The sequence below is a fragment of the Mobula birostris genome, chromosome 18 (assembly GCF_030028105.1).
Source record: "Mobula birostris isolate sMobBir1 chromosome 18, sMobBir1.hap1, whole genome shotgun sequence".
In the NCBI taxonomy this organism is placed as follows: domain Eukaryota; kingdom Metazoa; phylum Chordata; class Chondrichthyes; order Myliobatiformes; family Myliobatidae; genus Mobula; species Mobula birostris.
The window spans coordinates 27,636,131-27,661,296 of record NC_092387.1 but is presented as its reverse complement, the minus strand read 5'-3'; the positions used below and the strand labels follow the sequence as shown (position 1 = coordinate 27,661,296).

Genomic DNA, 25,166 nt, shown 5'->3' with positions numbered 1-25,166 from the left:
GTATTGCAATTCAAATATGCAGGAATGTAAGAAGTTGCTGAGATTAGTGGACTCAACTCATTACATCACGGGCACATCCCTCCCCACCACCGGTGGTACCTACAGAAAGAGCTGCCTCAAGAATGCAACATCCATCATCGAAGTTACCCACCATCCAAGCCATACCATGTTCTTGATGCTACCAATGTGCAGGAGGTACAGAAGCCTGAAGTCCCACACCACCAGGGTCCCTTCAACTATTTAGTCCATAACCAGTAAAACTAATCACTACAGTCTTATAACCACTTTGAGTACTTTGAGCTAATGAACTTGTTGTTTTTATTATGTTCTTTCTTGTAAAAATGTCTACAATTCATGTTTAATATATATTTTTCTTGAGAATGCTGCTTATATGATGCTATGTGCCTGATATTCATTGCACCTGTGCATACATGTACTTGTGCATAGAACACAAAGCTCAACTCAGTTTAACTTGACTAGGAAGGAAGTGTGCTACTAATACCTGGGGGATCGTGTTCATCCGGTTGTAGCGCAGAACCAGTTCATCCTTGGATGGCATGCGGTGCTGCCCTTTGCCCATTCCTACAAAGCAAACACTCACTTACTGTCCACTTTACATTACCAGGACGGTCATCTACTGACTGTCGATGGATAACAAACAGGTTCTATTTTTAGAGATGTCCATAAATCAATTTTGTTAGTAAGTCAGAAAATACACAAAAATCACTCAAGACTGTAACCATGCCTCCACAGTGTTATAATGAATGACATAAAAACAAATAAAATTGATTATAAAGAACTATTACTAAAAGTGTGGACAGAGGAGAAACTACTGTAATTCTGCTATCCATGGGAACAGATGTTTGAATGAACGTCAGACTTTAAAATTTAATAATATCATAGGAGCTCAGTTTTATGTAGAGATGTCCATAAGCTGGGCATTTGTATCCCCAGAGATGGCCTGTATTTCCTTCATAATTTAAAAAAAGACACCAAGAATTCCACAGGATAGAGACTGACTGAGGGGCTACTTTCAGATTGGCACTATTTGTGTACAGATGTTTGACGAACAAAACTAAATTCAACCAAAATCCTTATAAGCCTTAAGAAACATGTAGACTATTCAGGTGAAATTCTGTTCAAGTAGGCACCCTTGTGTTGTTTTACATCAATGAACTTTTGTGTCTGTTTTGTCATGTCATTTATGTGTAACTGATATATTTCCAGAACTCACATGTGTTAAAAGAGCTGCTTTGAACAATAATGCATCTTAATGTTGTCTCTCTTTGTCTACATCTCAGCTCTGTTTTAGTGTCTGATCCATACCACTCAATATCAATAAAAAAAGGTCTGGATAAGTTAATGTATTTAGCTGTAACAGCAACTTCTTTCATTCCGATGAATTTACAAAATCACAATAGTGACTGTTTGTTGGTTTTACAAGCTACATTTCATATTAAATGTATCAATATTTTCTGTAATGTGATGATGTCTCATTGAGTGAAATATCGATCAGGAAAATCCAGTCTCAGACACTGAGTTTGTTAATCTCAATTAAGATGGCAGTGCTGGCATTGAAGTTGGTCTTGGCATTTATGAGATTGGGTAAGGTAAAGCTAAATCAAACATGCAAACCTCCCAAATAACTTGACTTCTCAATTTCATCCAGTAATTATAAATGAAATCAAGGTTAAAATATATTGTGAAGATGGAATCACAATTGGATCTGATTAAGCCATTCCCTCTCCCAAACCCCTACTGAGCTGCACACTCACGGGTGAAAAGATACAAGGGAAAGAAGGTTTTTTTAAATGCAGAGAATAATAACTTGGAATTCACTGCCCATGAAGGTATCACAGTCAGGAGCTGGTGGAACATTGTTCTGTCAACATGCTTTGAAGTGGGTGGAGCAATGCATACATAGAGGTCACTTACCTGAGTAACCGAAAGAGATGCTGGAGATTGGGCTGAGATAGATTCCTTTGCCATAGGCTGCACCGTGCAGCTTGTAAGAGACAGCAGTGTGATCGTTATGACTATAGATGAGCAAATACTTGAACTGTAACCAAAGGCTTCAATATGTCACAATACTTACATGGAGAGCAAACGATATTATGTACGAAGGTTGCATTGGATGTTCTGTGAAGCTAAAAACCCTACATGGAGTTTGGAGAAATAACAATTTTTGGAGCATGTGAAAGATGGCACCTGCTGCTGTGGCCAGAGAATTTTACTGAGGTTTTCTGTGTTGTGGTTATGGATGGACTATGGACTTTCACTTCAGTCTTATAGTTTTTAAAATTCTGTTTTTTTTCACCCATTCTTTCTTGTTTTTTTGTACAGGGGAGGGAGATTTGGGGGTCAATGTTGTGCTTTGTGCAGTGGGAGTGAGATCTGGGGGTGAAAGTTCTTGTTGCATTTTATTTGTTAGTTTCTTCGTGTGGAGAGAGGAGAGATTTGGAGGCCGATGTTCTTTTTTGTGTTTTGTGCAATGGTGGGGTGGGTTAGGGGGGTGTTGATGTTCTTGTTACATTTTTGTCCGTTTTTTTGTGCAGGGAAAGCCGTATTCAGGGGCTGATGCTCTTGTTGCGTTTCATCTGGGGGTGAGGTATTTGAGGGTTGATGATGTTGCCGTTCTCTTTTTTTCTCTTGGTTTCATGGCTGTCTGGAGAAGAAGAATCTCAGAGTTGTATACTTTGTTAATAAATGAACCTTTGAATCCTTTGGGCAGTGGTGGGAAATTGTTTCGGCTGGGCAGTGGTGGGAAATTGTTTCTGTTAGGTGAACTTGGGGTGTAGGTGAGATGAGGAAATATTTTTGGACAGAGTGCAGACTTACGAGATAGTGCATGGATTAAATCAATGTTGTTTTCTCTGGTGGGGTGGTGGCTGTGGGGAGATATGACAGATGTTTACAAGCTGATGAGAGGCGTGGAAAGAGTAGATAGCTAGTATCATTCTCCCAGGATCAAAATATGTAATACTTCGCATTTGAGGTGAGAGGGCTAAGTTCAATGGAGATGTGCGAGGCAAGTATTTTTACACAGAGATCGAAGGGTGCATGGAATGCACAATCAGTGATGATAGAGGAGATAAATATGATAGAAATAATTAGAGTAGATAGGCACACGAATGTGCAAAGAATAGAGCGATAATGATCTTGTAAAGGATTAGTTACCAGTTTAATTAGTTTGGTACAGCATTGTGGGCCAAGTGGCCTGTTGCCGTGCTGTACTCTATGATCTATGTTCTAATTGAAGCTGGGCACATATCAAGGTGAGGATTTGCGTGATCTTAAATGCACACATTTTGATTAATTGGTACTGATCACTTGTTGAGTGTTGTATATTTAATATTTCAGTAATGTTTGAGTCATCTTGTATACATCTATATAGGTTGATTAAACATTCTTGCACATTTAAATAATTCATTACAGGTTATGTGTATAAATATGTAAATTGCATACATCATCACGCTACCATGCCTCGCTGAAATTAGACCTGCATTTCAGACTCCTGTGTCTTCCTTTGAAGTAGCTTTATGTTTTGAAGTTCCAAAACATAACATCTAGTATCAACACATTCTCCCTCTGACTCCCTGAGTGCTCTGGTTCAACAAGTTTGCTGGCCACTATCAATTTGTGTTGATGAGTGGCAGAGAGATTGCTGGGTATGTGGGGAGAATAAGGTTGGATTAATGTAAATTATTGGTTGCTGCTCATAATGGAGTCAGCAGGCCAAAGGATCTTTTTCCATGTAGAAACTGGGAAGGCAACTTTATGAGATACAAGTTTCCAAAGTAATGAATCAGTCACTTAATGAAAATTATGAACTAGAGGGCAAAGATTTAACATAAGAGGGGAGAGATTTAATAGGAGCTTAAATCATAAAACATAGGAGCAAAATTAGGCCTTCAAGCCCACTAACTCCACTCCACCATTTCATCACAGTTGATCCATCTCCCTCCCAATCCCATTCTCCTGTCTTCACCCCATAACCTTTCATGTCCTGACATATGAATAATATATCAATCTCCACCTTAAATACACTCAATGACCTGGCCTCCACAGCCGCGTGTAGAAACAAATTTCACAGATTTATCAACCTCTGGCTACAGAAATTCTTCCTCATCTCCATTCTAAATGGATGTCCCTCTATTCTGAGGTTGTCCTAGACTCCCCCACTACAGGAAACATCCTCTCCACATCCACGCTATCTAGGTCTTTCAACATTCAATAGGTTTCAATGAGATCCCTCCTCATTCTTCTAAATTCTAGAGTACAGGCTTGGAGCCATCAAGAGCTCCTCATATGATAAACCTTTCATTCCCAGAATCATTTTCATGAACCTCCTTTGAATGCTCTCCAATATCAGTACATCCTTTCCCAAAACTGCTCACAATACTCCAAGTGAGGCCTCACCTGTGCCTTATAAATCCTCAGCATAACATTCATGTTTTTCTATTCTAGTCCTCTCAAAATGAATGCTAACTTTGCATTTGCCTTTCTCACCACCAACTCAGTCTGCAAGTTACCTTTAGTGAATCCTGCATGAGAACTTCCAAAGTCCTTTTGCACTTTGGATTTTTGAATTTTCTCCCCGTTTAGAAAATAGCCTTTGCTTTTATTCCTTCTACCAAAGTGCATGACCCTACACTTCCCTGTATTGTATCTGCCACTTTTTTTGCACAGTCTCCTAATCTGTCTAAGTCATTCTGCAGCCTCTCTGTTTCCTCAACACTACCTAACTTAGAAAGGCAACTTTTTTTTAAAACATAGAGTGGCATGTATATGGAATGAACTGCCAGAGAAAGTGGCTGAGGCAGGTACAATAACCACATTTAAAAGACACTTGGACAGGCATATGGATAGTAGAGGTTTAGAGGGACAGTGGTAGAACACAGGCAAATGGGACTATTTTAGATGGACACCTTGTAGGCATGAATGAGTTGAGCCATAGGGTCTGTTTCCATATTGCATGCTAGAAAAAGTTTACAGAGATACTGTCTAATGGGGCCACTTAGACAGGCAGCTTGGTTAGCATGGAGCAGCCGGGCCAAATGGCCTGTTTCCATGCTGTATGACTCTCTGATTCTAAATAAGAAAAAAACATCCTAATTCACTTACTTGCTAACAGCTTTATACATGTCACAGCTTTCCCATAGTACTTAAATATTTTAACACTTTGTTTCTCTAAGAACTGGGACATTGAATGAGCCATGCAGTATGTTTACCAGCACTTCAGTTACAAAACAGGCATTAAATGTAAATCTGTTCAAAGTTTCCACTCTTTCATTTTTCTCAAGATATAACTGAATAACAAAGCCATACAGGGCAATCAGATATGAACCATTAAGTCCCAGTGCTGGACTGGCTTAGTGGGGAATTGCTGCATCATAATCTAGCAGTGGGGTCCTTTTAACACATCTCCACCAGATATAGAGATTGTATCTCAGAAGTCGCTATTCATTCATGCGGCAATGATGTTTCCCTGGGAACCAGGAGTCTGTCTCTCCAAGTGCTCAGCCATTCAGAACTGAGATAAGAAAAAGTTTCTTAACCCACGGTGTGCCGAATCATTGGAGTTCTCTACCCAGGAAACGTGGAGGCTCAGTCAGAGAAACTGATTTGCTTTGGGAAATTAAGGGAATCAAGGGATATAGGACTGGTAATGGAAAGTGGCCCAAAGATGGTATCAGCCATGATCTTACTGAAGCAGGCATGTGGGGCCAAGTGGCCTACTTATGCTCCTATTTCTTATGGTCCCGCTCCACTTAACCTGTGCTGCTCAGAATTCTGTTAGCGTTCCTTCTTCCAAATTATCAATCATCCTAATATTTTGCTTTTGCATTTCAAGTATTTTTCAATGTTCTGTTTCCAGAAAGGTATTCAGGAATAGGGGGTGGTTGTGCAGTGCCAGTAAACCTGGCTCATTTCCCACCACTGTCTGGAAGGAGATTGTACATTGTCCCCGTGACCACATGGAATTCCTCCAGATGCTCCGATTTCCTCTCACAGACCAAAGATGTACCGGTTAGCAGGTTCATCGGTCATTGTAAACTGTCCTGCAATTGGGTGAGGTTTGAATGGGTGGTTTGCTGGACAGAGCGATTCATTGGGTTGGAAGCTCATGTTCCATGCTACATCTCTAAATAAATATGTAAGTAAGTCAGTCAACCAATGAATGAATGAATGGACAAGCAAATAAATACATAAAACAAACAAACAAATACATGAATAGATAAATAGATAAATAAATAATTAAATGTATTATTAGTTGTTCACATGAATAGGTTCAGGAGCAGATTCCACCCACTGAATTCCCTCCTGGCCATTGTAACCCCGTCCCACCACTCACCTTAGCACTAAAATGAGAAGGAATTTCTTTAGCTGGAAGGTGCTGAATCTATGGATTTCATTGCCACAAACGGCATTGAGTATATTTAAAGCGGAGATTGATAGGTTTGTCATTAGTAAGGGGGTCAAGGGTTATGGGGAGAAGGCAGGAGAATGGGTTTGAGAGAGATAATAAATCAGCCATGGTGGAATGGCAGAGCAGACTCAATGGGTTGAATGGCCTAATTCTGCATCTATTTCTTATGTCCTAAAATCTGGGTATGTATCCATGACAACAAACTTGAACTTGAAACTGCAACAACTACACATTGAGAAAAGGTTCTGTTATATTTTTGATATAATTGCCAAAAGACTGACACTCTGTGGTGCCATTCATAAGGGAATACCTACTTGTAGTTTAGTATATGATGCATTGACCAGGCCATTTCTCAGAATGGAATGCCAGTTCTCAATGTGCGAACCACTGATAAAGGAAAGAATTGAGAGAACAATTAGCAGAAAATTGATAGTACGCAGATTTAACACCTTAAGAAATCACGTCAAGCCTTCTGTTTCACCAGTGGACCTATGTTGGGCCCAGTGAGAACAATGGTATACTGAACAAAGACTCCCAATCAACAAACCATCCAATCCATTCACGCTGTTACCTAAGACTACAGCAAGATTTACACTCAATAAACTTACACCTGTACACATATTCGTTAATGTAAATATCTAATTAGCCAATCACATAGCTGTAATTCAATGCATAAATTCATGCAAACATTGTCAAGAAATTCAGTTGTACAGGAAATTCAGACCATACATCAGAATAGGGAAGAAATGTGATCTAAGTGATTTTGATCATGGAATGATTGTTGGTGTCACACAGCGTGGTTTGAGTGTCTCAGAAACTACTAATCTTCTGGGATTTTCACATACAACCGTCTCTAGAGTTCACAGAAGATGAGGCAAAAACAAAAAAAGATCTAATGAGCAGCAGTTCTGTGGGTAAAATATCTTTTTAATTGCCTTGATAATCAAAAGGGTCAGAGGAGAATTTTCAGACTGGTTCAAGCTGACAGGAGGGGCCACAATAACTTAAATAACCAGGAGATACCTAATAAAGTGGCCACTATGTGTTGTTGTACTGGGGATGTGGGCCAAGGAATGGCAGATGGAATTTAAGTCAGATAAGTGTGTGGTGTTGCTTTTTTGTAAGTTAATCCAAGGCCACACTTACACAGTAAATAGTAAGGCCCTAGAAAGTAGGACAGAAACATCTATCTACCCATGTCATTACTTTCAGGGACTTATGTACAGGTACTTAGGTCCTTGAAAGTGGTGACACAGGTAGTAGGTTTAGTGCAGAAGACATCTGGCATGCTTGTCTTCATCAGTCAGGCATCTGAGTCCAGAAGTTGGGATGTTATATTTCAACTGTCCAAAATATTGGTGGGATCAGACTTGGAGTATCTTGAGCAGGTCTGGATACCCAGCTATAGGAAGGACATCATTCAGCTAGAAAGGGTGCAGAAAAAAATCACAAAGATGTTTCTCGGAAAGGAAGTCTTGAGTTAAAAGGAAATGCTGAATAATCTAAGATATTTTTCTCTCGGAAGCTAAAGAGACATAAAGATGCTGTATATGAATTTACGAAGGGCATAGATAAGGTGGATGGGTACAGTCTTTCTCCAGTGTAGGAAAGTCTAAAACCAGAGAACACAGGTTTAAGGTGAGAGGGGAAAGATTTACAGGGATCTGAGGGGTGACCTTTTCACACAAATTGGTGAGTACGTGGATGACCTGCCAGAGAATGGAACTACAATGTTTAAAACTCATTTGGACAGATACATGGATAGAAAAAGTTCAAAGGAGTATGGGCCAATTGCAGGTATGTAAAACTAGATCAGATAAGCATCTGTCAGCATAGACAAGTTGAGCCATTGGGCCTGTTTCAATGCACCATAACTCTATGACTCAATGGCTATTGTAAGAAACTTCACCCAACTTATTTGAGTCAGTTTGTTGACTGGGCAAAAAAAAAAGAACAAGCAATTGGATTATTTTATCTTCATATTTCCAATTACTTTCCAGTTCTCTAATGTGCTTCAAATTGAGGTTATTACTTTAAGTTTATTTTTCAAAATAATTTTTATTAAGTATTTGAGGCATCAAATTGACAAATGAGATATTCAAACAAGATTCAGAGACATTTGATAAAGGTCATTGGGCTTTCTGGGAAGTGAGACCATAGGATCCAGATGAAGACCAGTTGATGCTTGAATCCCAGTCAGCTGAACAGGAGCATGCTTTAGACTGGAGGGTCAGCTCGGTCTGCTTGTGTCTGGCTCAGGTGAGAATGGGTGGGACAGGCACCATGGTCATATGGTATATGAAGCTGAAGGAATATGAAGGAATCACCAATGGTGACAAGAGAAAGATCTGCAACTCACTGAAAGGCAAATGTGCTGCCATAGAGCTTCTTGGCCGTGCGGAACCTGGCTTCCTTGGCCGGTGGGCTGCTCAGTAGAAGGAACTGATGTGATGTGTGCATGAATTTCAACTGCTGTGAAAGATAAAAGACATGGCAGGTTCACGCAGTTATGGCAGCACCCACCATTAAACTATTTTTCCCACAACACTCCTGAGTAATGAGTCTGTAGCTGCACTTCCTACACTACTCCTTCACTTTAAGTTGCATAATTCCACCAATCATTGTACCATAATTTCAGGCACAGTAACTTTATTCTTTAACTTTGCTGAATGCTAAGCCCAAGTAATGTTATGGACTGAAAATACAGCCCAAGTAATGTTACAGAATGAAATCACTTACTCTACTGAGTGGAAGTTTCACGATGTGTGATCTGTTACTTGAGATAATCCTTGGAAATAAAGAAGAAAGCATTGTTATTTTTCTGTGCACTTACCCAGTCACATATCTCTCCTTCTCTATCCCTTCTATTCCAGTACCTGTTAACTAGTCAAACTTGCTGTGTATTTAATATTTCAATAATATTAAAATAATCTTGCATATATATTGTTTGAGTAGGCATTCTTGTTCATTTAAATAATTAATGTATTATATGTAAAAATATGTTAATTGCATACATCACGTTACCACATAATATGTGCGTGTAAAATAAACTCAAAGTATAGACCTACATTTCTAGACCCCTGTCTCTTCTTTGAATTAATTTAATGTTTTGAAGTTACAAAACATAACATTGGCGACAAAGATGGAATTAAAAAAAAAATGAACCCTACACAGATACCGACCTGTTAAAGTGCAGCGAGACACTTGAAATAAAATAAAACACAGTGAGGAATGGTCAAATTACAAAAGCACGTGTTCTTCGGAAGGGAAGACAAGGTCAAGTTTTTTAAAAAATGTCGTAAACAGAAGAATTCAGAGTTCATAAAGAGTGAATACCAAGTGATAATAATCATCAAAAATACCAGAAATGGCTAGCTACGTTGGAAAAGTTGATAAGTTTAATTACACAATGGGTAATTGGCTCATGTATACTGAACTATTGGAACAATATAGATAGATAGATACTTTATTGATCCCAAAGGAGATCAATTTTGAAGCAAATGAAATAACTAAATAGAAACGAGTGCCAATTTTGCTAAGTGCATAGGGTTTAAAGACAATAGAGTTTGCTTTGAAATTTGAAAGCTCTAATCAAACCTACAGAAATGTACTTTCCTGATATTGTCAAAGTAATACAGGAACATTTAGAACCGAAGCCATTGTTGACTGGAGAACACTCAGGTTTCATAAGTGGAATCAAAAGAAGGGGAGTCCGTTTCAGCATTCATGGCTGAATCAAGGTTGTTAGTTTGGTAATGAGCTTAATAATACAGTAAGAGATTGCTTAGTTTGTGGAATCTTACAAGAAAGCATTCAGAATCAGCAGTGGAAATCAGACAGAGACACAACTGAGATGCAGTCAGGAATAAAAGTGAGTGTGAACAAAATTGCAATGTCTAAACAACGCCTAGCCAAGGAAATTATGTTACCATTGTGGCAGGGACTCCCATACACCAAACAAATGCAGGTTTTAAGGCAAAACTTGCAAAAAATGCAACTAAGTAGGCCATATTCAAAAAGTATGTTGGGCAGACAGAAATAAACGGACCGCGCAAGGAAAAACGAACGCTAAAAAGTCAAGTTGCAGTTTCAAAAAGTGCACTAATCTGCATGCTGTTGATGAAAAAAAAACTGATAATGTTGAGAGACACAGGATTGTGCAGCCTTGAGTTTTACAGTGTGAAAATTAACAATAGATGAGCAATATGGCTTACGCCAGAAGCGAACAGCAAATTAATTCAACTGGAATTGGACATTTGTTCAGCTGTTTCAGTCATTCCACAAAATGAAATATTTCAATGAAACATTTCAAGGATACTAAACTGAAGGCTGCAGATGTCCAGCTAAGAACTTCTACTGGAGAATAGAAAACTTCTGTGGGAATGACATTAGTGACAGTGAAATACAACAACCAACAACCACATTAAGTTTGTATGTTGTAAAAACAGAAAGACCAGCATTGTGGGGGCATGACTGGCTGAGACAACAACAACTTGATTGGGGATCCATCCATCATTTGCATGCCACATCCTCTGCAATGAAGCCAATTGAAAGCGAATTAAGAAATATACTGGATGATGTCATAATTGTCTCCCCACCGACTACCATGAAACATTGCTCAGCACAGGACAGAGAGGCATTTGCTGCCAACCTCTATGCCTCTGGTTGGAAAGCATATTGGATCCAGGAAGGATCACGCTGTCAAAGGATTTGTGGAAGTGTCGAAAGCAGGGGTCTGACTGCAACTGTTTTTCTAGGCAACGTTTCTGAAAAAGCTTCTGATATGTTAATCAGGCAGTTGCTTGCAAAATGCAGCTTGGTTTTAAGCTTGAAGAGAGTCAAGGAACTTCGGGCAAGTTGAAAGCATTTGGCTTTTGTGAGTACAAAGAACCAGAATCTACTCTGCATGCATTAAGGTTATTACATGAACTTGAAATAGAAGACAAAAAGCTGCTTGTAAAAGTAGATACAAAGAACAAAGCCCAAATATAGGAACGGAAGGCCAAAAAGAAAGGAGTCAATGGAGATACAAAAACAGAGGATTTGTCAACTGATGTTGTGGATGAGGAAACCAAGAGGAGAGATCAGATCGTAAAGGGTGCAATAGAAGGATTAATAAGTCAATACTCCAGTGAATTATAGGCATCTTCCCAAGATTAAGCTGCACAAACTAGAAGAAGAAAAAGGAGGGAAGAGGTGGAGAGAACGAATGGTGAACAAGAAAGACAATGGTGTGAAAGAGAGAAGGAACACGAGAAAGAAAAAGAAAGGTTTCAAGACATAGCAAAGGAGAAGAAAGGTATTCAGAACTGTCAGAACCATTGCTTGCAGTCTCAGAGGCAACTCCGACAACCACCACGGAGGAGGCTGCAGAACCTGAGAATGTTTTCACAGCCACAAGTCTCACATGTGATACCCCCTTGTCAGCAAGCACCTTATCCCACAGAGTAAGAAAGCCTCCACAGTGATGAAATCTTTCGGCCTGAATGGGACAATGTAAAATTCATTATGCTGTAGATGTCTGTATGTAGTAGTTGTATTATACAGTATACTGTGTATATAGTTGAAATGTATTCTCTATTGAGTTGAGGTTCATAGATAAGCAGGGAGGAGTGTTGTGTATTTAATATTTCAGTAATATTTAAATAACCTGGTATGTATATATATTGTTTGGTAAAGCACTCTAGTTCATTTAAATAACTAACTGTGGGTTATATGTAAAAATATATTAATTGCATACATCATCATGCAACAATGTGATACGTGCGCACCTCAGCTAAAGTAAACTCAAAGTACAGACCCGCATTTCCAGACTCAGGTGTTTTCTTTGAATTAATTTAATGTCTTAAAGTTACAAAATATAATAAATCTCAACACCAAAAATGTTGAAGGAACTCAACAGCATCTATGGATAGAAATGATAGGCAGGTGAGCAGAAGAGAGGTGTGGGAGGGTGAACAGAATGAGAAGAAGGAAAGGGTAAAATGACTGGAAGTCATAGAATTTGATGTTCATGCCAAGAGGTTGGAGGCTACCAAGATGGCATGTGAATGAGTTTTGCCTCAGTGAAGCCTGCCATGGACAAAGATGTCAGAATGAGAATGGGTAGTTGAATTCGAATTGGGTAGCCATCAGGAGATCCTGCCTGTTGTGGTGAATAGAGCGAAAGTGCTCAATGAAATAGTTCCCCCAATCTGTGTCAGGTCTCACTGCACTGGGTACAATAAATAACTCTGACAGACTCACAGAACAAGTGCTGGTTCACCTGGAAGGACTGTTTAGGACCCTGAATGGTGGTAAGTGAGGAGGTATAGAGGCAGGTTCAGCACTTGTCACGGTTGCAGGGATACGTGCCAGGAGGGACAAGAGGACAAGGGAGTCATATGCTTAAAGTCAATGAGTAATTATACTGGAAATTTTCATTGAAGTTCATGTCAAAATTAGGAAGAGGTAGAAATTCATCCTCAATCCTTTGTAGCACACATGTCGTACATTGAGTCCCACTTCTGAACTCAATTCCACTGAACGTCAATGGAAGTAAATGATGGTGAAAAATTCAATGTAGACCCGTCATTATACTGTGTGTTTGTCATTGGAGACAATGGATTCAATTCTGTATACTTGTGGACTCCTACAATTGACCTATGACCCTTACTTAAGTTAGAAATAACATTCATTTACATGAGGAAAATAAAAAAAATGCAGTTTCTGGAATTCTGAAATAAAACAAAAGCTCTGTAAGTGAAATAAATTCTAGTCAAGATGGTGTTGAGCTGCAGTCTCCATTGAGATCATGGCTCATACTTAGCTTTTTTTTAGGTAGGGATGGTATTGGGGACAGAGGGGGGAATTAGGGGTCAGGTTAGGGTTAGAGACAGGGATATGAGGAAGTTAGAGGTCAGATCGGCAGCACAATGACTCAAACCTTCAGTTGACTGCAATACAGTTTTTCTAGGATTTTATAGAGACATACAGCATGCAAAACAATCCTGTCATCCCACCTTGTTCATGCTAACCATCAACCACCCATTTTTGGTAATCTTATCCTAATCCTATTTGATCTCTTTGCACTCCCAGAATGTCCTCTCCCCTCCTAAAACTCACCTACACTAGAGGAAATACAAAGTGGCCAGGTATCCGACCAGTCACCTGTGGCATATGGGAATTACCCCACATACATCGGGGAAACTCATATGGTCGCAGGTAGAACATGCAAACAGACAGCACCCGAGGTCAGGATTAAACCCAGGCTGCTTGAACTGAATGGGAGAAGTTCGTATGGTCTCCACTTGTCCAGGTCTATGATTGGAAGATTTGATTATAGGCACATAAAACATTAGAAAAAGGAACAGGAGTAGGTCATTAGACTTATAAAGCCTGCTCTACCATTCAAAAAGATAATGACTTATTGGGCTGTGGACTCAGCTCCATTGATTTGTTTTCCCCCAATAAACGATAATACCTCTGCTCTGCAAAAATGTATTTAACTATGTCTTAAAAATAATCTTAATGTTGTAGCTTCAAATGCTCCCCTAGGCAGAGAATTCCACAGACTCACAGCTCTCTGGGAAAACAGTTTCTCTTCATTTCCATCCAGAATCTACTCCCATGACTCTTGAGGCTACACCCCTAGTTCTAGACTCACTTTTCAGGGTGGAAGAAGCTCTGAGAAGCTTCTGAGGATTTCTACTCCTGACCATAGATGGTGATATCGCACTATCTGTGCTGAGTGCTACAGATGCAGTAACATAAGAGGCTTTGCACTCACAGAAAGGGTGGGTTCACTTGCCTGGAACACCCAAGAAACTGGCACCTGTTGGGATTTCTGTTGGATGGAAAATTGCCTGCTCAAATGTTGCAGTGCTTGTTTTTAAAGTTTAATTAAACAGGAAATAAGTCCATGGAAAAAATTTAATCTTTGTGACCAGAGACACTGACTTCAGGCAAATTCTCCCAAATTTTTTAAAGCAGTATATAGGGTTATACACTGTATCTAGTCTTTTATTGTTTAATAAAAGACTAGATAGAATATATAACCAATTACCTATCATTGGGCCAGGTGAGATAAAATATGAGTAAATATTGAAAGCAGATGTTTCTGATCTATGGAGAAATTGGTTCATTGGCATTTTTCAGGAATGGAACTTTCATATATTCCAGGGATGAACTGAATATGTATTTTTGCTTGTATTTATCGTTCTGGCTCTATTGATTTCCAAACAATTGATTAAAAACAGCCTGCTAACATGTTCTACACGTTAAGCTTCATCATACAGACACCTGCAACACAGCTAGATGCATCTAGATTCTGGAGTAGCTCAGCAGGTCAGGCAGGATCTGTAGAGGGAAATGGACAGTTGATATTTCAAGTCTGGACCTTTGGAGGGTCTCCGCCTGAAACACTGACTGCCTATTTCCCTATAAAGATGCTGCCTGACATGCTGAGTTCTTCAAGCAGATTGATATTCACTCCATATACTACATCTGCAGTCTCTTGTATCTTTGGAAGCATTCCCCATTCATTTAATGTTACTGGTACCATTCAAAACTTGAATCCTAGTGTCAACAATTTTCTCTGTACAAATGGATCATTCACTTTTTAAGCAGGGCATACATTATTAATAAATATGATAGCAGCATGCAGAAGACAGAACAACACAATGAACTGAGTTACCATTGCAACAATGGGTGAGCCAGAGGGTCCAGCTTGTCCATCTGTTTTTTGATTTCCAGGTATGATCCCTGTAATAGAAAGGAGGCAAGTGAAATACTGCTGGGAAATTTTTTTAACTTTTGCCTTAACTTGAAAGGAATAAATTTATTCAATCAAAAGGTAAAAGACAAGATGCAAGACTGGATCAATCATAATCTCAGTGTTTTGAGAGGCTGATTAGCCTGTTCCTATTCCTGTTTCTTTTTCTCTCATATTCATCTCATTGAACTATTCTGCTCTTCTGTTCCCACTTCTCGGACAATCACACTTTTCTGGGTAACCTTCCCTGACCCCGGCACATAGATGCATTCAGAAGAATGGAGTGTCATTGTCTTTACTTTCTTAAATGGTTAAGATGGTTTGGTCACTCTGCACAAGAGTGGACATTTTTGTCCTAATTGTGTTATTTCTTGAATAATTGTGTTTATGTTCTGATGAAGGGTCTTGGCCCTAAACATCAACTGCTGATTTCTCTCCGTAGATGCTGCCTGATCTGCTGAGTTATCAAGCATTTTGTGTGTATTGTTGTTATTATGTTTAATGAATTTTTTTCTTGTAAATTATGCTTTGTGTCTACCATGCTGCTACAAGTAAGTCTGACTTTGATAAATAAATTTGATTTTGACTTTAACTAATGTGGTAGCTAAAACTGTACATGGTTCAGAACACTAACAAACATATCTAGTGCACTACTTTCAGTCACCAAGAGACCAAGAGCACAGAAACAGGCCCTTTTGCACATTATGTTCTCACCAACCATAGACCAACCGTTTACAACTACTCTATATTATTTTCCTCATATATCCATTTAGCCCTCCAGATTCTACCACCCACCAGGGCAAATTTACAGTGGCCAGTTGACCTACCAACCATTCTGACAAAGAGTCTCAGATCTGAACCTATTTCTCTCCATGGATGCTGCCTGAAATCCTGAGCATTTCCAGCATTTTTAGTTTTTTGTTTCAGACTTCTAGCATCTGCAATTATTTTTGTTTTTGTTTTTTTATTTTTGTTTTTTTAAAGGAAACCAGAACATCTGGAGGAACCCTTTATAGTCACAGAGAAAACGTGCAAAACTCCACACAGGGTTTGTCATGCCTCACAATTCCAGGAATCCAGGCCTGATCCTGACCTGCGTATTCTCCCCTTGGGGTGTTTGGGTTTTCATTGTGACGGATCCTGATACCTGTGATCCTACAGTTCTTAAGAAGTCAAGAATGAGACATAAAACTCAATGCTTACAATCATTTTACTAAATGTTACAAGAGCGGAAAATGAACAAGAAATAGGAGTCGAGAGGACAAAAGAAAGATGAAGAAAAGGCAGTCCTGATTGTCTCATACTCAGACTAGATATAACTTCTAGTGATAAGAATTAACCTATAAAACAACCAGATTGAAGTGCTGTGACACCTGCTACTGAAAACTAAGAAGTTTGTAGAAAAATACACAAGCAATACATTGCTTGAAAATTCACTAAACTCACATAGAACATAGAATAATACATCGCAGTACAGGCCCTTCGGCCCACAATGTTGTGCCGACCCTCAAACCCTGCCTCCCATATAAGCCCCCACCTTAAATTCCTCCATATACCTGTCTAGTAGTCTCTTAAACTTCACTAGTGTATCTGCCTCCACCACTGACTCAGACAGTGCAGTCCACGCACCAACTACTCTCTGAGTAAAAAACCTTCCTCTAACATCCCCCTTGAACTTCCCACCCCTTACCTTAAAGCCATGTCCTCTTGTATTGAGCAGTGCTGCCCTGGGGAAGAGGCACTGGCTATCCACTCCATCTATTCCTCTTATTATCTTGTACACCTCTATCATGTCTCCTCTCATCCTCCTTCTCTCCAAAGAGTAAAGCCCTACCTCCCTTAATCTCTGATCATAATGCATACTTTCTAAACCAGGCAGCATTCTGGTAAATCTCCTCTGTACCCTTTCCAATGCTTCCACGTCCTTCCTATAGTAAGGTGACCAGAACTGGACACAGTACTCCAAGTGTGGCCTAACCAGAGTTTTATAGAGCTGCATCATTACATCGCGACTCTTAAACTCTATTCTTTGACTTATGAAAGCTAACACCCCATAAGCTTTCTTAACTACCTTATCCACCTGTGAGGCAACTTTCAGGGATCTGTGGACATGTACCCCAAGATCCCTCTGCTCCTCCACACTACCAAGTATCATGCCATTTACTTTGTACTCTGCCTTGGAGTTTGTCCTTCCAAAGTGTACCACCTCACACTTCTCCGGGTTGAACTCCATCTGCCACTTCTCAGCCCACTTCTGCATCCTATCAATGTCTCTCTGCAATCTTTAACAATCCTCTACACTATCTACAACACCACCAACCTTTGTGTCATCTGCAAACTTGCCAACCCACCCTTCTACCCCCACATCCAGGTCGTACATATTATATACACACACACACACACACACACACACACACACACACACACACACAGGTGATTATATAAAAATGAAAACAGGCATAGGAAAATTAAACTACAAGAAAAATAGCAATTCATTAGATAAATAACAATTCAATCAATAATAACTCCAATCCAACTATGGGGTGCACAGTTTATTTAAAGGTGTGCTTGGTGAATAATTTAATTGGCTGTTGCAATTACCACTTATGTAATAGGTAAATGGGAAAAGAACAAAGGGCACTCTGATGAGCACATGCCAAAGTGAATATCATAGTGATACAGGAGAATGAGACTGCATGGATCTGACAGATTGAATGGCCTCATTTTGCATTATAATGTTTTTATACGCCAAGTCTCCTAACCTATAATTTGTCTCATCAGCCTCCTTCAGTTTCACAGGTAAATTATTCCTTGGAGAGAAAATTGCCCTCAGCTAGGAGCAATTGCTACTGAATGAAACTGAAACGATTATAAGTTAAAGCAGTCAGATGAGCCTTCAATACCACCTCTTGAATTTGGTTGCTAAGGACAAATTTACCTTTGATGTCCATAAAAGTAGACGGAGCCCAGATACCAATGGAAAATTTCCAAAGAGGGAAATATCCCAACAAAAAGATTCCATGTACGATTGCAATATTCTCCTGGAGTTTCAGCAGCACAGATGTCTGTGGTGTAATAGGGCAAGTACAGCAGCAAAAAATAGGCTTAATTGTATTGAATGATCCAATATACCCAACACCAAATAATTGGTTCCATCATTCTTCATGGAGACAACTATATAACATGAAGTATAATTTGAGAGAAGGGTGGGGCAGTATGCCACCTATTTTGTTTTAAGTACAATGACATTCCCCAGAAGGAAAAAAAATTGCTGGGATATGATATCGTGGATTTCTTTGCATAACACACAAGTAATCTCCCACAGTCTTCCTCTCAGACAAAGACAGAAGGAACATTCTTGTATCAAATACATGTTTTCTTTTCTTGGGATAACGTTGCAACAATTACATCACGTAAAAATGTACATCTTATTGTGTTGGCAAAACATAGTGGTTAACTTTTTTACAGCAAGATCCCACAGCACGTTACCAAAAACTCTGACGAACTTCTATAGATGCACAGAGGAGGGCTGTATCATGGCCTGATATGGAAAATCCAATGTTTAGGTATGGAAAGGTCCATAGAAGGTGGTGGATACAGCCCAGTCTATTGAAGGTAAATCCTTCCGCACCATTGATCACATTCACAAGAGGTGCTGCCATAAGAAAGCCACATCCATTATCAAGGACTTCACCAATGAGGCCATAGTCTCTTCTTGCTACCTCCATGCGACAGGAGGTACAGGAGCATCAGGTTCCACACCACCAGGTTCAGGAACTCTGCAACCATCAGGATTCTGAACTGGTGTCAATAAATTCATTCACCTCAACTTTGAACTGATTCCACGACCTCACTTTCAAGGACTCGACAACTCATTTTGTCACAATTATTTATTTCTTTACTTCCACAATTTGTCTTCTTTTGCATATTGGTTGTTTGTCATTCTTTGTTTATATATAGTTTTTCATAAATTCTATTGTATTTCTTTTTGAAAAGTAATAAAATAAAATGCAGGCAAGAAAATAAATCTTAATGTCGTATATGGCAGTATTTGAATTTGACCTGGACAAACAGCACAGAGATAAATGAATTGTTACGCGTTGTTAGTTGCATAGTTTGCAAGACATGGTATTCAGTCACCAGTATCACCTTCCTGATCAGACACAGTTGTACCATGGGATCTCTTTGATCTCCAGATAGCATAGTCACAAGGCAGAACTCACTACTCAGAACTAGACTAAAGTTTCAAGCAAAATTGTCCATTTGAGGCCAGAACTGAATTCACATATCTATGGCACTGTTGTCACTGAAGTTAAGCCTGTAGGAGCCATATTTGCATTTGTATAACTCAAAATTAAGGAATGAGGGATGGCCATTCAGGGGTTGGGTAAATCAAACAGTTAAAGTTCTTTTTGTGAGTGTGGACCAATCCAAAGAGATCTGTGCCAAGAAGCAATGCTTAGCCAAGCGGAGAGAAAATGTAGAATATGGGTTTTAGTAATAATGGATGGAGAAACTTATTAGGAATGTGACAGAAACTGGGAGATGTTCCAGCAAGGAGCAGTACATGATATCAGGGATATAGTATTATCAGACTGAAAGCATCATAAGTACATAATCAAGGGATCAACTACAACCTATTTCTTTGCATTCTGTACACTTGATTTAGCCAAAATGCGGCACAGTGCTCTTTCATTAGGTTATCTGGTTTCTCCACAGGTAGACAGAATGAGTCAATCACAAACAGTAGATTATTAAGTTTTGTAACTCCAAAAACTATCTGAAAGAAAAACACGGAGCTGGGGATAATGTGTCTATTTCTTTTTACTTTAGAGACACTCACATATCTTATGGGGGCATAATGACATATGCTATTCATGTATTTTTACATATAAACAACAAAGAATGCTTAATTGAATATATTTACAATATTACTCAAATATTACCAAAATATTAAATTCACAACACTCCTCCCTGCTTAGCTATAAACTCCAACTTATATAGCATGCATCTCAACTTATATACATATATACAGAATAATACAACTACTATATAGACATCCACAGCACAGTAAATTTTAAGTTGTTCCATTCAGGCTTAAAGAGTCAACTGCTGCGGATGATTTCTTACTCTTGTGGGATAACGTCCTTCTTGACGGGGGGGGGCGGGGGGGGTTGGTTGGCACCCTACTTGGCAGGACAGACTTGTAGCTATAAAACAATCTCAGGTGTTCTGGTGCCTCCTCCGTGGAGGTTGTGAGAGTTGACTCTGGGACAGCAGGAAGTGGTTCTGATGGCTCTGGAGACCTTTCTTCTCTAACAATTAACTCTGCTCTGCTCAACTGATTGATGTGTTGTCCCCTGAATACATTGGATGCCACCTCCACTGTGTAGGAGACTGGTCCAGTTCTGTCCTTAATTTTCCAGGTACCCACTTTGGACATCTCTGTAGTCCCCTGCCGGGAATGTTGTCCAGGAGTGAAACATTGAATCTCCTTGTATGAGGAGCTGTCAACTTGTCTCAGCTGCTTGTCCTACATACACCTTCTGTGATTGGGTTCGAGCAGATCCAAGTGTGAGTGCAAGAAACAGCATAGCTGATAAGTTGTTGGTCGTGGAGTGTTTTGCATTGCAATATGCAAGGAGGAAGTTGTTGAGCTTCTGATTTAGTGTCAGTGTAGTGTGTTCTGCTGATGTTGCTCACAGTGTGTTCTTTAGACTCTGGGCAAACTTTTCTGCCAACACATTTGTAACTCTTGTTATCTTCTGAACATGTTGGCAAGCTGCATAACCTGTTGGTCTTTCAAAGCTTTGCACCAATACTTTCAATTTATCAATGCCTGGATGACCAGCATGGAGCTTCTCCAACAGTCTAGTCCACAACTTGGATGGTACAACAACTCTCAATCTCCACATAAGGAAACCTCTGTAAAGGGCAAATCCCTCCAGATACTGGTAAAAATGGGGGAACTGGAATCTCTGCAGCATATTCCAGCCATTTTGACTTGCCGTGTAGAATTGAGACAGTGTGGAGTCTTTTCTGGTTTTCCTTCGGATCACCTTTGCTGTAATAAGGAGATTTTTGATTTGCATTAGGGAGAAAACATCAAGAGGAGTAACCTCTTTCGTAAATCTTTTAGGTATTTCCTTTTCCAATGGAAAATGGGACAATCCATCAGCATTTCCATGACTAGTTGTCCTCCTGAATTTGATCTTGTAATTGTGTCCTCCAAGAAATAAAGCCAATCTCTTCATCCCTGCTGCTGCCGTTAGTGTAACATCCTTCTGTGGGTTGAAAATGGACACTAGTGTTTGATGATCAGTGACAAGGGTAATCTCCCTCCCATACGAATACTGGTTGAAATGCTTAGCACCCCAAACCAGATTCAAGGCCTCTTTGCAATCTGTGCAAATTTTTTCTCTGCAGCAGTAAGGGAACATGACATAAAGGCTACAAGGTGTTCACTTCCATCACTCCTAACATGTAACATGACAGCACCTATACTATAAAGCGAGGTACCACAAGCAAGCTTCACTGGATGTTATGGATCATAATGTGTGAGTACAGTGTCTGATGTCAACATTTCCTTTACCTTTTTGAAAGCCACCTCACACTGCTTTGACCATTGCCATTTCCTTCCGATCTGTAGTAATAAGTTCAAGGGATGGAGCACAGTAGCCAGGTTTAGCAGGAACCTGTTATGGTTAATGACAAATCCTGAAAAGGACCACAAGTGTGACACATCCTTTGGCTTTGGGGCATCCCCCACCGCTTGAATTTTCTCAGTACACTTGTGTAATTTTTGTGTGTCAATAGTGTGACCACAGTAAGTGATGCTTGGTTTGAAGAATTCACACTTGTTGCATCGTGCTCTGAGGTCATAATCTTCTAATCTCTTTAACACTGTCATGAGATTTGGAGATGTTCCTTGTCATCTTCCCCAGTAACAATGATGTTATCCTGGTCACACTGTGTGCCTGGTACATAGCTTTGCAGCGCATGGTCCTTACTTTTCTGCCAAAGTGCGGACACAGATGCTACATCAAAAATAACCCTATTGTAGTGATAAAGCCCTTTGTGAGCGTTTATGGAGAGAAGCACTTTAGACTCTCCTTCCATCTCCACATGTATGTTGGCCTCAGCAAAGTCCACTTTGCTGAAGAGTTTTCCTTCAAAAAGTTTTGCAAAGATGTTCTCTATCCTGGGCAGGGGGTACATCTACTTTCAGTACTGGGTTGATGGTGACTTTAAAATCACCACAGATCCTGACAGATCCATTCTTCTTGGCTACTGGGACCACTAACGTTGCCCGTGGGCTCCACTCAACTTTGGAAAGAATTCCTTCAGCCTCCATGCGTCAAGCTCATTGGCTACTTTATCACAGATAGTATAAGAAACAGGATGGCCTTTGTAAAACTTGTACGTGGCATTTTCATTTAATACTATTTCACCTTGATATGTTTGAGTTTTCCGATGCCATCCTTGAACACTGTTGTGGTATCATCCAATATCTTCCTTAATTCTAGTTGACTAATGCTGGGGATGTGGCATGCAAATTGTGGATGGATCTCCAATCACAGCCCCATAATGCCGGCCCTCCTGCTTTTACCACATACAAGCCCAATGTGATTTGTTCATTGTTGTATTTCACTGTTACAAATGTCATGCCCACAGGACCTATCTTTTCTGCAGTTCTTAGTTGGATATTTGTAGGCTTCATTTTAGTATCTTTGACATGCTGTTCACATTCGTTTTATATAATGACATGAAACATCTGAGCCAGTGTCCAATTCCATTTTAATTTATTCATTTTTCATTTCTGCTGTAAACATATTGATTGCCTCTTGTTAAGTTACACATTGTAAATCTCAAGGCTACACAGTCCTGTGTCACTCTCATCATTATCACATTTTTTATTTAAAGTATGCAGTTTAGTTTTCTTTTGGAAACTGCAACTTGACTTTTTATCTTTTTCTTTTCCTTGTGCAGTTCACTTATTTTTGTCTGCCTGACATGCTCTTCATATGTATTTCATTTTCTGTAAGGTTGGGCTTTAAGCCTGCATTGGCCTGGTGTATGTGATCTCCTGCCACAACGGTAACATGATTTGTTTGACAAGGTAGGTTTCTGTTCAGATGATGCAATTTTGTTCACTCTGACTTTTATTCCTGGCTGCAATTTCAATTGAGAGGATTTCAACTGTTCTATCAAGTCTGAGTTGTGCTTCAGTTTGGAGCTGTTTTGAATGCTTTCTTGTAAGATTCCACAAACTATAGGATCTCTCAGGGCACCATTAAATCTATCACTGAACTGTCAATGCTCGGACAATCTCTTCAATTCAGCCACGTAAACTGAAATGATCGCCTCCTCCTTTGGATTGTACTTATGAAACCTGAAGTGTTCTGTAATCAACAAAGATTTTGGTTCTAAATGTTCCTACATTACATTCATGAAATCAGTCCGGGTGTTTTGATTGGAGCAGTCACATTTCTTAGTAAACTGTATGCTTTTCCACCTATTACACTCAGCAAAACTGGCACGCGCTTTTCATTTGCTCAATTCATTTAGTATACATCACCCAGTTATTTGTTGTGCAAACTAACGCATCTATCTTTCTAATGAAGCCAGCATTTCTGCTTTATTTATTTATTATTATTATCACCCAGTACTCACTGTTTATGAACCTGTGAATTTCGTCCATTTTCTGCCTTTTATTTAACTCGATCGTCTTTCTCCCCTTGCAAAGAAAAAACATGCTGCGCTTCAACAGATAGGTAGTCGTCTAGGGTTCGTTTTAAAACCTCTTCGTCGGCACTGTTATGTTTTATAACTCGAAAAACTATACAAAAGAAAAACACCAGAGCTGGCGATAACGTGTTTGCCTCACTTTACTTTAGTGGGGGCTCACTTACGATGTGGTGGCATAATGACATGTTATTCATGTATTTTTACATACACTATACCCTATAATGAATTAAGTAAATGACAAAGAAAGTGTAACCAAACAATAAATTTACATAAATACTCAAATATCACTAAAATACTAAATACACAACATACATGAATTTTGCTGAAGGCAGCATAACGATTAGCATAATGAAATTACAGTGGCAGTGACATGGGTTCAATTCCCCCTTCTGTCTGTAAGAATTTATATGTTCCCTCTGTGACTACGTGGGTTTCCTCTGGGTGCTCTTGTTTCCTCCCACATTCCACAGACATATGGGCTAGTAAGTTAGTTGGTCACATTGGTGTAATTAGGCGGTGCAGAGTCATTGGGCCAGAAGTGCCTTTTACTGTGCTGTATCTCTAAATCCAAACATCAAAAAAACTCTAAATCTAAGTCTAAAATATCCATTTTTTCCCTCTTCCTTATGGTTTATTTCATGGCAAGAATCTTTGAACAACTCAGAAAGTCTGGATGTTATGGAAGAGCAGGATGCTCTTATTGGCTGTAGCTGGAACAGAAAGTTTTGATAGGATGTGAAGTGACACACAAAGGAAAATCTGTAGTTTTAAACCTGCCATTTGGTAGAAAGTGCCCAACTCTTACAAGTAACTAAAGGAGTTGCTAATTGATAATTATCTCTAAACGTGAAGCTATTGTGTGCTTTGTTGTTGCAAATCTAATAATGTGCAACTGTATTTTTGGATTTTAAGTCTTTGCCTGTTATCATTTCCAGATAAGGAGTTGTTAATAACATGATAACAGCCACATACTGTAGACACAGTCACATACCTGCGTCATTTCTCTGATTGACATTACACTGTCAAGGGCTTTCTGTAGTCGCTCATAATTCTTCTTCTAGAAACAATGAACAGGAAAATAATAATAAGGACAACAAGCTACAATAACAGTTCACAGTGGCTTAAACTACTAGCAATATCAAATATGGGGAGAAATTCCCTAACACAAGATCTGAAACCATTGAGGACACTAGAGACTGCAGATGGTGGACTCACTGACAAGCAAGATTATGGCTT

General features: G+C 39.4%; 1 protein-coding gene across 1 annotated transcript in view; it reads right to left on the bottom strand.

The window, feature by feature from the left end:
* LOC140212248 (protein mono-ADP-ribosyltransferase PARP6) overlaps positions 1-25,166 on the bottom strand; it is a 111,618-nt gene that overhangs the window by 21,808 nt on the left and 64,644 nt on the right. The window contains exons 14-20 of the mRNA XM_072282969.1: positions 24,922-24,987; positions 15,105-15,172; positions 9,170-9,218; positions 8,790-8,902; positions 6,745-6,817; positions 1,936-2,005; positions 503-582 (exon numbers count right to left, since the gene is read on the bottom strand). Coding sequence (XP_072139070.1) covers positions 503-582; positions 1,936-2,005; positions 6,745-6,817; positions 8,790-8,902; positions 9,170-9,218; positions 15,105-15,172; positions 24,922-24,987 — 519 coding nt within the window. The remainder of the gene's footprint in view (positions 1-502; positions 583-1,935; positions 2,006-6,744; positions 6,818-8,789; positions 8,903-9,169; positions 9,219-15,104; positions 15,173-24,921; positions 24,988-25,166) is intronic.